Raw genomic sequence first — 13,787 nt, forward strand, 5'->3', positions numbered from 1 at the left:
CCCTGCAAAATGTCACTGAGAAACGTGATGCAGAAAACCCCCAAAGAGACAGAAAACAACCAAGAGAGAGGCACAACTGGAGAAGACACAAAACGACCACAAGGAGACACAAATAATAATAATAATCATAAGAAGAAGAAGACAAAGACAAAGAAGTAGAAGAAGAAGAAAGCTTTTAGTGTAGCATCTTTCATATAAGAAGTGCAAGACAGAAAGAGGGAAAACAAACACAAAGTCTGTCATGCAACTATGTAGGAGAGATGATGGGGCTTTTTTACATGTTTTGTACCCAGGAGTGAGTTTTATTTTGGTCCTGTTGAATTTGCATGAAGTGTGTTTTACAATGGTAAAATTGCTGTTTTTTTTTGTAAATGAAGTCTGGTGGCTTTGGCAAAGGGCAATAAATCAGCTGTTTGTGGTTAAACTAAAAGGATCTTACTCTTTAAAAAAAAAGCTCTGTCTCTGTAGGGATCCTTTCCATAATGTTGCCAGACACTTTAAATAACAATCTGAGCCTTTCAGTGGCAAAAACAAGAACTTGTATCGGACACACAGTTGTCTGAAGGGATTACGTTGCTGCCAGTTTCACCAGTTTCAAAAATTGGTGTCCCCATTAGTCACTTAGGCACAAAAACATGCAGAAATAGGTTGAAAAATATAATTTTACTGTAGCAGTCCTTCAGTTTTACACCTGAAAAAATGACAAATCTTTAACTACTGGTGTCTAAAACATGCCGAACTAGTCAATAAATAGATCAGAAATGTACTAAATGTTGACTGAAATGCCACAAAACAAATTCTCCCCCTTCAGATGTGTTTGGCTCTAGCGTCTGTGTTTAGCTCGACGTCTGTTCCTCCACGTGGGGTGAGAACGAAGGCGTGGGGCAACTGTCCAGTTCAGAGATCGTCTTTCAAACTTTTAACGATCCTCATTCGTCTCTGACACACTTAACGCTCTCTCCGGGGAGCAGTGATTTGATGGCAGATTTCCATCAAAGACCTCCTCCATCTTTAACCCTCTGACCTTTGACCCCCCCCCCCCCTCTCTGTACCTGATCCCTGAGCTGGGCTGCTGCCTGACTGCTTTAGCAAACTGTCTGTCCCTGTCTGTTAGTGTAGCTGCTGTGTTGTGAGGTGTCCGTAGGTTAAAGGTCGTCATGCTGGGGGGGTGCTGGGAGATTGTGTACATCCGAATCTGACGCAGCAGCAGCAGCGGTGGTGTTGTGGTAGTAAAGAGCCGGGGCTTCAGTCAGTGACTCTCTGGTATTTCCTGCTTCTTTTCTTTGATGCTGCTGCTGCTCAGAAACCTGAGATGTTTATGAAGCTCGGGTGACGCTAACTGCACCCTCATTATGCCTCAAATCAAAGATGCACTGCATGGAAAACCGCTGCTCAAGTTTGAGCAGAGATTTGAGAGATAAAAGTGAGCTTGCTGGTCGTAGTTTTTTATCTTCAGACCCGCTTTTCATTCTGCTTTTAATAATCAGTGTCTGTTCAAACTAACCAGCAGGCGACAAAAAAACTTTTCAGCTGGGAGCTGGGCTTCTTAAACACTGCAAAAGGATGTGTTGTTTTAACATAATCTAGTCTTGTAGTTTAGTAGTCTATTTTAGTAGCTGTGTTGTTAAAATGATGCATCCTTTTCATATGCGTGCATTTCATTTGAAGGGTTTCATTCCAAAACTCTGATATTTTTATTATATTATCTGAGCTAATGTTTGTTACTGAAATATTGAAGGTTGGTGTTTAATTATTGAATGAAACCATTATTTATTTATTTAATGTTTATTTTTTATGAGGAAAAGTATGAAGCATAAACCAGTGTCACACACCACAGCATTTATAACCAAGTTTAAAATGCCCATCTGGGATACGCCTTTAAAAAACATAAAACTCAACAACAAACATAAGAAATAAAATACAGACAGAAGAATACAAGAACAATTAGTAGTAACATAAATCAACAGAAATTATAATATAAAGTGGTTTATGAAGTAAAATGCAACATGAGCTGATGAACTGTGGATAAGTACCTCATACACTCCCACTTCAAAAAAACCCCAACTAACCCTTTACACCACTTTACACCACTGGATGTCAGCCACAACAAGATTTTCAGGGTTGCTCTTTAATGCTGTTTGCCAAGACTTTGTTTGTCAAAGTTTCCATGTCACTGGCCAGAAATACAAAGTGGGGCTTCAATAGAAAACCTTCCCCCCTAATTGAGAAGCTGTAAATTTCTCCCAGATTTTAAAATGCTCACATCATATTGTAGCTGTTCAGAAATATATTTTTTTCAACTTTTATTTAATTTTGAGGAATCATGAAAGTGGCGCCCACATTAACAATTATGTCGAGAGTACAGTTTGAGCAGAATTATTCAGAAATCTGTATGAATGCTGCACTTTTTAAAGATTTTTTTGGAATGAAACTCTCTGCATGACATTGCAGCATCTCCTGACTTGTGCTTCCTGTCTCCTCTCTCTCTCCCGGTGGGTTTTCCCAGCTGGAGAACCGGTGAGTGGAATACCTGCTCCGTTACCTGCGGCGGAGGCTCTCAGGTACGCACCGTGGAGTGCATCTCCCATGATGCCGCTGGCCCCCGTGTGGTGGAGGATGCCATCTGCGCTGCCTATGCCGAGGCACCACCCACTCTGCAGACCTGCAACATGCACAAGTGTGCAGAGTATCGTGCATCCAGATGGAGCGCGGTGAGTGAATTACCACAGAGAGGTGAAACTGATTCAAATGAAATAAACAAACATGGCGGGCAAAATATAACATTGATGAACAAAACCAAAAAAGCACTTTATAGGAAAATATGAGTACATTAAAAATGCATTTAAAAGACCAGAAGAATAAAAGGCAAAAACAAACAAATCTTGGTGTCAAAATTTAGAATAACACAAACTCCATATAACTTTTCAACAATATCTTAAAACAAGAAGTGCGCATAGGTGCCAGCACCATTTCTCAAAGTTAAATGAAAATTTTAATAAATTAAAAAATAAACAAAATAGCTCCTCAAGTTCTACAAAGTAAATAAGTAAAAAACTTGTATTTTTACTGAAATTTGCACTGAAATGCCCACCAACAGAGAGGCAGGTGCATCAGAGACAAAGTAACGCATTTTTAAATTAAATTATCTTAAATGATCTCTTTTAGGACCTCAGTCATACTTTGTTTTCATGTTATGGAATTGTCAAAAATGTGCATTTCATGAGCCGGCTAATCGCATTGGATCCGATGATCAGCCAGACAGAATAACTAACTTGACTCTTGTATCCAACTCCAGTGAAAAGTACTGTATCTGCTGCAAAATGAAGAAATATTTTTAACTAATTTATCATTTGAGGCTTCATAAAAAGGCAGCTGGAAGTAACTATGAAGTGAAAGTGAAGATAAGACAACAAAATGAGCCTAACAAATAACAAATGGGTCATACAAAAAAGCAATGCACTGTGTGACTTTGCTACTATCTTTTTTAGCTGAAGAGAGGATAGGAAAGATTTTGTAAAACAGGTTAGAAATCTTATTTAAGTAGCAGACAAAATACTCTTCACTTCAGCTGGAAAGCTTTGTGGAATTTTAAATTGTCTTCAAAACAGGAGTAAATGTGTTAATTGTTGAGGGGTTTTCCAAGTTTGTCTTGTATTTATCTATGAGGAAGAACAGACGCTCAGCACTGTGACATGAATGTTTTCATCAGATCAAAAGTCTTAGATGTAAAGCCAAAATGAAACTAGAAAAGTCCTTTAAGCCTGAAGCACAACACTCGATGTTTCATATTTGAGTGTGTTGGATTGAATTACAGACTCCTGAGAACCACAAACTGGAGATTTTAGTCCAGATTTGTCCTCATTTGTCTGATATAAACCACAGTTTTGAGGGGTTTTTTTTCTTTTTCTTGCACTTTACCAAAATTCTGCCATCATTGAAGAGGTTTAACCTGCGCTGTCTTGTTTTTCAGTGCTCAGTGACCTGCGGTGCAGGTGAACAGACCAGGGACATCACCTGCATTGGTTCAGGAGGAATGAGGCTGGAGGAAACAGCCTGCAGCTCTCTGGTCCGTCCGACTGCAGTCCGACCCTGTCAGATGGCGGCCTGCCCAACACAGATCAGCTGGCACGTCGGAGAGTGGGGACTGGTGAGAACGGCAGAAGCACAAACAATTACAGAGACCCTTTCGCTTACGCTTTCAGTTAGATAGCTTTTACTGGTTGTAACCTCTCTCCTTTTTCCACCAGTGCTCCAAGAGCTGCGCCTCCGGTTCAAGAGACAGACAGGTGATCTGCTCGGACCAAGATGGGAACCTGTACCCTGCTGGTCGATGCAACGCCAACCCCAAACCGTCCACAGTGGAGCGCTGCAACACCCAGCCCTGCTACAGCCCACAGGGTGAGCATAGGCAACCCGGGCTCATAAATCGATCCTTGATCCTGCAACTTATATCGTCATGCACATGTTAAATTTCCAGTAGTTTTATATGTTAACTTGCAATCTTACTTATTAATATTTTGCTTTACTTTCACTGTCTTTCTGAGTAATGAATAGTAATACACATAAAAATTCAAGTTTTCCATTTGCAGTAAACGATCAATCAGAACTAGTTAGCATTAGCAACAGTAGGAACACTGGCTGAACACAGCCACCTGCGGAAAATTCATGAATGAAAATAAAAAAACACCACCTATGTTTGTTTTTTTTTGTTCTACCCGCTCTCTTTGTGCAGCTGTTCCCAGCGTTCAGGACCCACGAGAACACGACAACACACAGACTGTTTTCCAGCCCCACGTGCCAGACCAGACAACAGGTTTGAAAAGTTTATCTGCTGAATAATGCCCAGGTCGTAGTATCATCACGAAGTCGCTAAAATGAAGCGGGTTTCAGCCACTACTAGTTACTCAAAAAGCCATATTGAGGCACCACTTTCTGAAAATTCATAGTTTGCTTGCCCTTTATTTTTTACTCGTTCTGTGTTGCTAGTTCTTTTTTTTATTATCTCTTTGTCTTAATTTTCTAGCTCTTATTTTTGCTCATTAACTCATGTGTGCGCCTTGCGTTTTTCTCAGTGGCCACTTGCAGCATTGCTCAGAAAAATTCCCTCACAGTCCAAAAAGCATTTTACCCATAAGCCATCATTATACTTATATTTAAGATCAAAATCTTTGGTTTCGTTGTTCACAAGATATTAACATTTATGGCTGCAACTTTGTTTTCTCTAAAAAAAACCCTGTTCTATTCTGGTTTGCACCAAAAAAAACAAACTGTAGGTGTGGTGGCACCCTAATAATGACTACCCTTCAGTTCCCCTGCGCCGCCTCCTCTCTGCTGATATAACTCCTGTCACTTTGTGCCCATCAGCCCCCTCCTTATCCCCATCCAGCCCCTGTCCCAGCACTAATTATCCAGGCCTGATTGACATGTTTTCAGGGGTCCATGGACACTGTCAGCCTGATTAAAATATTTCCGAAGCACTGAAGTGTGCAAGTGCTGGCTGTGGTGTTTTTGGCATGTTCTGGCATTCTGCAGCACTGACCCAGTGGTCAGGAATTTCAAGTTGGAGGTCTTGTGTGTGTTAATTTCCTGTGAGAATAATTATTATGATTGCAGGGCCCTCTTCTCCCACTTCGTTTTCCACTGCTCCCAGGTTTATATTCCCACAAACAAATAGTTTGGCGACGTTTTATTGGTTCATTTGTAGCAGTTTCTTTTTTCTTTTGTGTTTGAGCCTCCTGTGAAGCATGTGTGGTCTCAAGCACAATAGCTTAGACTCTATTGTAAATTTCTAAAGCAGCGTGTGACCTTCTCTATTGCTTTGCTTTGTGCACCCTGAACCGTGGGGTCTAGTCTGCATATGTGTGAATTCTCCCCCCTGCTTGGTTTCATTTCAGGCCGCAGGCCTGAGACCGATCCGACCCAGACGAACACAGTCCACGACCCTCACAGCTCCGCCCCGGCCCTCCACTGCAGCCAGTCCTACTATGGCTGCTGTCCAGACGGACGCACGTCAGCTGGAGGCCCCCAGGGTCTGGGCTGCCCACAGACACAAACACCCACTCGTGTCCAGCCATCCTGCATTCAGACCAGGTATCCAACCTGTTATTACGCTGTGGTTGAGGTTACATAATGGAGTCTGTTTAGAGTCTTTGTTTGGGTGTCACGTTTATGTCTGTGTGACCGCGCTAACCAGAGGTTGTTTGGGATTACGCATGAACACCAAAACTCCCACTAAGTGACCGCAGTGAGGCTAAAGTTTTCCTAGAAATGTCAAGTTGCACGTTTTTGTTATTTTTGGCACAAACGTTCAGTACAAAGTGTTTTACTGTTTGTACCTTCTCCCTTCTTGTTCTGTGTGTCAGTTATGGCTGCTGCAGAGACGGAGTGACAGTCGCTCAGGGCCCTAACAGTGAAGGCTGCGTGGAGTATGTGGCCCCTGCACCAACTGTAAGCAAACTTATGTGACATTCTCACAGTTTTTGTACACATTTGCCAGTGAGGACAAACTCTTACTAGTGTTTATATAAGGGAGACAGTGGTGAAAACTTTCTCAGCAGATCAGCCGTTTGCATCTGTGAGTTATCGTCTGCCCAGAGTCAAACATTATCAGAAACAAGAGCAACAAAAAAAATATAATGTGTAAATGTTTTGTGGACCATTTTTCAGGTTTCTTCAAGTTTTTTGTGCATGCTATCATGATCATTATTATTGTTTTTCATGGCAGTTAAAACTAAAATATATAGCATTTCTGCATTAAACTGTCTAAAAACAACTAGACCTGCTATATATTTTGTTCAGTTCTGTACTTAAATAATTCTGTCAAGGTAACGGTGGTTCCTACAACTTCTGGGAAAATGAGGGATACTCCAGATACATTAGAGAGTGTGGAATGAAGTTGGCAAACATGACTAAACATAACGAGAATAAAATTTTAATGCATTACCTCATCTATGAACATGATTTCTGTCTTAGTCATGTAAAAAAAAAAATATTGGACATGGAGGTTGTTGAACAATGAAGGCAACAACTCCCATGATCTCTTGCGACTTTGTGATGTCATTAAACTACGTCTCTTGTTGGTGTTTTAATATGAGAGCGACAGAACTTACATATTGTGGGTTTAAGAGATTAGGAATGCCAGCTAATAAACATCAATGAGAAAAAAATACTGCTGTTTCCTCAGGCTGCTCCTTCTCTTCCCACTGAGAACGCCGTACAGTGCCGCAGGACCACCTATGGATGCTGTTATGATCGCACCACACCTGCAGGAGGACCCAACGGGGAGAACTGCCCCGACCCACCTAACCACAGTAAGAGACTGAGAAGCTGAAAATGTTCATCTCTGGCTTTGTGTTCTTTAAAGGGTCATTTTTAAACCTGTGCCTGGCTTTTACATATTTTGGGGTTTAAATGACGTGTAAGCACAATATTTATTTATATTTATCATTTAGAGCACAAAATATATAAAAACAGGCCCCAGGTGTAAAATACTGGGATTATGCTTTAAAGTTATTTCTTGATCATAAAAGGAGTTGCATGACAAAACAATCCCTACTCAAGCCCTCCTTTCTCAGGAGCTTTAAATTGAAAGACACAGTCTTCATCAGAGGATGATGTCTATTGATTAAGACCGTGTTACAGTTGAAAACACAGAAAATGCTAAACTTTCATTTTCTTGTTGGTAACCTCACCTGTTCTGTTCCTTTGCTGCAGTCGAGCGCTCTATCTGCTCTCTGCCTCGTGCTGCCGGCTCCTGCAGCACCTGGATTTCACGCTACCACTTTGACGTCCTCACCTCCAAGTGTTTGCAGTTCTGGTACGGAAGTTGCCACGGCAACAGCAACAACTTCCTGACCCGGGAGGAGTGCCAGAGGTCCTGCCAGGGTCCTGCACCGAACCGGCAGGTCCCAGGACCGGCCGCTCCCGCTCCTCCCAGAAGAGAATCTACCCCTGGAAGAACCGCATCTGGAGCAGGCACAGGTTCTAGAGGAGGATCCAGAGCAGGTGGATCTACATCTGGAGGGTCAACAGGTACAGGGTCACGCAGCATGGGGAGGACTTTCACGGTCCAGGGAGGCTCGACCACTGGCACCGGCGGACAGGCCACGAGTGCCGCCACACATGCCCACAGAGCTAGAATCCACCTGCGCCCCCGCCGGCCTTCCTACGCTACTGCTGCACAGCACACCAGCCCAGCAGCGAGGTAAGACCTTGAAGACCCAGGGAGCACCGCCCCAGCTCCAGCCCCACCTCCACTGGCCTCATAATGCTGTTTACAGCCTTCCTACCCCTGCAGAAGGAGCCCCAATGAGTAGGGCCAAAGAGTGAGCTGAAGGAGAAACGTGTGCATCATTCACCCCCCCCGCCCCCAAAAATGATGATGAAGTTGATGTTAAACTTGTTTATCATTGTGTATGTATCAAGTATTTCCAGAGTGTATGGTCCTACAAATCACACAGGACAAATATTTATAAGCTCACTATTTCCACAATTCTGCAATTAAGCACAAACATTTTAAATAAGACAACAAAAAGTCAAAAAGTGAAGGTCACCGGTTTGCACAACTGACCCTTCCTAAGTTTGGAACTCTACTCTGTGCTCCAATAAGCTAGCGATTGATGTAGATTAACTAGCTTGCTAGCTAGCCTTTTGCTAACATTAGCTATCAGCTGTAACTAGCTAGCTAATCAACATCAATCCTTAGCTAGCGTTTTGTTTTCAGAACAGATAAAAAGGAGGAAAGTGCACTAATATTGGAGAGGTACAGACCATGGAAAAGAACAGGCTGCGAGGGTCAATAGTACCGATAGACACAGTGCAAAAAATAATGTTTTACCAACATTTCGAAGAACAAATCCTTTTTGTCCTTCACTAGAAACATTGGTGAAACATTAAAATATTAGTTTTTGCATTGCGGCTTTGAGTGTGACCATATTTTACCCACAAACTAGCGTTTTGCTAATGTTAGGTATCAGATGTAACTAGCTAGCTTAGGAATGATGTTGATCAGCTAGCTAGTTAGCTAGGATTTTGCTTTCCAAATGGGTAGGAGCAAGGATTGCACACCAGTATTGTAGAGGTGCAGACCATGGAGAAGAACAGGTTGTGGAAGAAAATAGTTCTACACTTGTAGCCGTGGTGCATTATTTTATTTTATTTCAAAATATTATTTTTTGCATTGTGCCTACAAATGTACGAGTATTTTCCCCACAAGCAAACATTTCGCTCACATTAGCTAGCAGATCTAAGCTAAGCTGGACCAAGCTTGCTCAACTGTTATTGGAGCACAGTACAAAAAAGGGGTGGGGCTTAGAAAGGGTCAGTTCTCACAGTTTGATTGTTAAATGTCTTCTGTTAAATTTATCAATTACTAGTGAAGCATCTGTAGTTTAAAACATCAGGGAAATGACAGTAGGGACTACATAAATAGCCAATCGGCCTGGCGTGAAGTTACTCCTTAAAGACATTATATTCAACAACCATTGCCGTTTTAAATCATCTGTTCAACAGAATATTTCATGTGTTTTGCTTTATTTTGTGCTGCATTCTCTTCACAGCGTGTAAACTCACATCACTCTTGTCATGCTAATATAATCCAAACCCTTGCTTTGTAAAATACACCACAGCTTCTCGCTCCACAGACTCTTGCATAAGTAGCTCCACCTTGTTTCTTCCTTTAACCCCTGACAAAAATGTCTGGAGAAGTTGCTGACCTCACAGCGACCCTAAATGGACAGCTCCTTCTGTCTGATGTCTGACGCTTCTGGGACTTTTTCACTGTCTGTCTTGGAGTTCATGTTAGTCGTCTTGTGTCACTCGCCAACACCTTCGGGCTTCGTGTTGTCCCCTTGATGTCATTAGATCAAACTAATAAAGGTCCTGCTGTGATGCTTCACCTTTCGTCGTATGTGTGTGGTCACTAAACCCTGTCTGTCCTCACCTTTTATGTGTTTAGTTGTGTGTTTTAGCTACATCACATATTTTAGCTTTCTTTGGGGGTCATCGCTTCTTGCTGGGAGCTTAGTTTGGGTTTTTTCTGGTGTAACAAAAACTGCCCTTTGTCTCACCTTTGATTTTTAACATTTGTGCATCTTTAACATGCAGAATTATGTGATTTTTGTGGGTGGAGGTTTCATTGTCTCGTAAAGTTTCATATTGCATGGGCCGCCTTTGTGCCACAGCTGTGTTTCTTCTCTGTCTTTTCTCTCTGAGCTTTCTCTCAAGCCAGGTTGTGGGCGATCTTTATGCTTGCTTTGGTGACTACTAATGAAAGTACCAACAGTAGAGCATAAAGTGACTTTCTCTTCTCCTCCTCCCTTCAATCTTCTCTTTCGTAATTTTCCATCCCTCTCCTGATCCTCCTTCCTCCTTTCTTCCTTTCCTTCCTTCCGTCTTTCCTTGTATCCCCTCCTGTGTCCTCAGTTTGACCCTGGGAGGAGTGACCATCGATAAGACCGACCCCTCCACAGTGGAGGCCTTGGTCCGCCAGACCGTCGTGCTGCCCTGCAGAGTCAGCCCGCCGCCCTCCTCCACCATCACTGTCGAGTGGAGAAGAGATGGCATCCCGCTGTCGACTCACAGGTCAGTAGAAACACATGCACACACACACGCTCAGCAGATTAATAAACATTTAATCAATCTGTCTGTCAAATTTGTGATTATTCTCCACCTCTTACTTATATTTTCTTTAGGCATCACCAGCAGCCGAATGGTTCTTTGTTAGTGGGTCCTGTCACTAAGTCAGACTCTGGTTGGTTCCTGTGCTTGGCGACTCGTGAACAGGAGAGAGACCACCGCTATATTTACCTGTCTGTCACAGGTAATGCAGCAGCATCTGTATGATATAATTTAATTTGCTGAAAGAGGCACCATTTATTAATTTGTATTTTGCTAGTTAACATTTGGTACCACTTTACAAAAGACTGCCCTGATTAATGATTTATAAATGGTTTATAAAAGGTTATAAATTAGGTGGTAAACACTTAGAAATCACAGCTTTCACAGAGTGATGTGGGCTCTCTATTTGTCAAAATCAAGTTATCTGTTATTACTGATTAATCTTATTAATGAGTTACTAACATTTTTGTTGTAAACTGTAAGATACATAAGTATTTCTTAATGACTTATGTATGGAAGAGTTTTGTGTCTGAATCTGGTCATTTGGTACGTTAATTTAATATCCAAATAAAACTTAATGACTATTAAGATATGCTGGATAAATGCAGTAACTTATGAACAAATATCTGGTGAGGCAGACTTAAATAATATTGATGGAGAAGACTAAGTACGTTCAATAAGCAATGAGATCTAAGCTTAATAGTATAGATCAGTGTAGGCTCACAATTTGGCAACCAACAGCTCGCTGTTGCCTTTTTATCTGGCTTATTAATGATTTATAAAGTGTTAACAACCTATCTAATAACTAATTATAAATTTAAAAATTATTGTTTGCAGTGTGGTCGTATTTGAATTGCAGTGTCGGTCTGTGTTCATTAAATTTTGTTCAGATATTCAGGGTCCCCTCAGCTTTTTGCTCAAAGCTGTGATGCACCATACAATCTGCAGTTACACTTTAAGACTGACATGACAAAATCATAACCATAGAGCAAAAGAACTCTTTGCACATTTATTTGTTAAGACAGGTGAGTAGGAGAGGGGCGAATGGACCTAGAAGATGCAAAAGGACTCCTGCACAGTCTGACTTGCAATATAACATTTATTTGCGATGTTTTTGTACTAGACCTCCATCTGGCAAACAGTTAGAGACAAGGAGAAGCCATCTTAAATAGGGAGTGGTTGTTAGTCTGCAACCAGTCACATTCCCCAGGTGCAGACTAATGACCACACCTGCAGGTCAAGGTTCTCAACAATGTCACATTTGCATTAAAATTGACATGAATGACCAAATGACATTTAGTGATAACAGTCATCATTATACCACCCCTTCAAGTAAAGTGTAAAGAATTGTTTTCTTGTTCGTTCTAAAAAAATATGCTTCTTTTTTAATATGAGCAAATAATATTTATCTCCAGATACATGTTTTCATTGTTCCTTATTATTGAAGAAATATTTTTTAATTTCTATCTTCGAATTCAAAACATGCCTGGATATAAACAGAGTTTCGATTCTTTAGTTAAACTCCAAACTGTATCTTTTGAGATCAGACAGCTGTTGGGGAAAAAAACAACTTTCATCTGGTGAGCAGTTGGCTAATTGGGGCCAGTTTCGGTCAAAACCTTAATTTGACCGCCTTCAACCCCAATTAGTCCGTCACACGTGAAGCCCTGATGTCATAGATGATGTCAGAGGTGGTGTCAGAACACGCTGACCTTGAGAAGTTAGGAAGTCTTTACGCATGACATGTTAATGTGACATGTGAGTGAATTATGACAGGATCATTCACCCAATCGTCTTTTTGTGCGTCTCATAGAGGGATCGTCTCAACTGACTCCTACCTCGCTGCCTGGAGACAGTCCCTTCCCTCGGTAAGGACACGCTCTCTTTCTTTCCAGACACAAAAGAGTACTTTTCCATCAAAAGTAAAGAGATGAAAATGATGATTGTAGACACAAAACACCTGAAAACATGGGAGAAAAGCAGAGAAGCTTCATATTTTGCAGTCTTTCCACCGTCCATCCTAATATATACTAAATGTGTGAAGCTGTAAAACACTCACTGATATAATTTTTCTGTTCCTGTCTTTTTTTTGTCTCAGGTTCAGTATTGAGCGGTCAGGCTCATCTTTGCTGGAAACGCGATCAGGACAAACTGCCAGGCTGCCCTGCAAGATCGTCCCTCCGTCAGCAGCTCAGTCGGTCAACATCCAGTGGACTAAAAATGGACAGATCATCAGTGACTCCAGGTGATTATCCTGCTGCTCTGCTGATCTGTGCACAGACTGTGAAGGAAGTGTCAAAGTCCAGAGAAAAGAAAACGTATTTTTGAGATGTGCAAAGTGTTCTATTAAGAATTAAGTTGCACTAAATACACACTATCTAGTAAATTAGCATAGTAAAGTAGAAGAGGTCACTCAGTAGAGTGCAGATCCCCACCAGGCAGCAGAAGCATCTTCTGACTGTACTCTCAGTGTATTTTGGCAGTGTGTTATTTCTACTTAAGTAAAGGATGTGAATACTGAGTACTGCTGTGTTGCAGGTATTCACAGCTCGCAGACGGGACGCTGGTCATCCTCTCTCTGAAGTCTGATGACTCAGGTGTTTACACGTGCACAGCCTCCAATCAGCAGCAGCTGGAGCAGAAACAGCTGCAACTCAAAGTCCAGAGTGAGTTTCGTTCATGGCTTTGTAGTTTCACATAATCCCCAGCAGAGGTCAGTGTATCTGGCATCCAGAAGAACTCAGTGTAAATGTATGAGGGTGTAAAGATTTTTAGGTTGGAATAAATTAATTGTCGTTTTGTTGTCCAGCGGACCTGAAGATCACCACAGCTCCCAATAACATCCAGGTGTCTGAAGGCAGCACAGCTCAGCTCCCCTGTGTGGTGTCAGGAGACAACGTCAATATAGGCTGGTCCAGGTAATAACTTTAATTATCAATCTCAAATATTTATCCTGTTAGACACAATGATCAATTGATGCTTAACCCTTTATGATACAAATTATGATGCCAGCTGGTAATGTTTTTTTGTCATGAAGTAGACCAAGTAAACATAATTTATAAATAATGTTTAAGGTTGTAATGGAAAATATTTTATTGCCTCACCAGTTTAAAATTTATGCCACTTGGAATTGTTTGTCTGGATGTGGAACATCTTATGAATGAATGAGT

The 13,787-nt window shown here is 41.5% G+C and overlaps 1 protein-coding gene across 1 annotated transcript in view; it reads left to right on the plus strand.

Annotated features, from left to right (window-relative positions):
* paplna (papilin a, proteoglycan-like sulfated glycoprotein) overlaps nt 1–13,787 on the plus strand; it is a 33,464-nt gene that overhangs the window by 16,418 nt on the left and 3,259 nt on the right. The window contains exons 12-25 of the mRNA XM_084742516.1: nt 2,507–2,711; nt 3,971–4,147; nt 4,248–4,398; nt 4,733–4,813; nt 5,895–6,090; nt 6,363–6,447; nt 7,184–7,310; nt 7,714–8,203; nt 10,423–10,581; nt 10,692–10,819; nt 12,431–12,485; nt 12,716–12,862; nt 13,156–13,283; nt 13,427–13,535. Coding sequence (XP_084598642.1) covers nt 2,507–2,711; nt 3,971–4,147; nt 4,248–4,398; nt 4,733–4,813; nt 5,895–6,090; nt 6,363–6,447; nt 7,184–7,310; nt 7,714–8,203; nt 10,423–10,581; nt 10,692–10,819; nt 12,431–12,485; nt 12,716–12,862; nt 13,156–13,283; nt 13,427–13,535 — 2,238 coding nt within the window. The remainder of the gene's footprint in view (nt 1–2,506; nt 2,712–3,970; nt 4,148–4,247; nt 4,399–4,732; nt 4,814–5,894; nt 6,091–6,362; nt 6,448–7,183; nt 7,311–7,713; nt 8,204–10,422; nt 10,582–10,691; nt 10,820–12,430; nt 12,486–12,715; nt 12,863–13,155; nt 13,284–13,426; nt 13,536–13,787) is intronic.

This window comes from Lutjanus erythropterus, chromosome 18 (genome assembly GCF_056507025.1).
Source record: "Lutjanus erythropterus isolate fLutEry1 chromosome 18, fLutEry1.hap2, whole genome shotgun sequence".
In the NCBI taxonomy this organism is placed as follows: Eukaryota; Metazoa; Chordata; class Actinopteri; order Lutjaniformes; family Lutjanidae; genus Lutjanus; species Lutjanus erythropterus.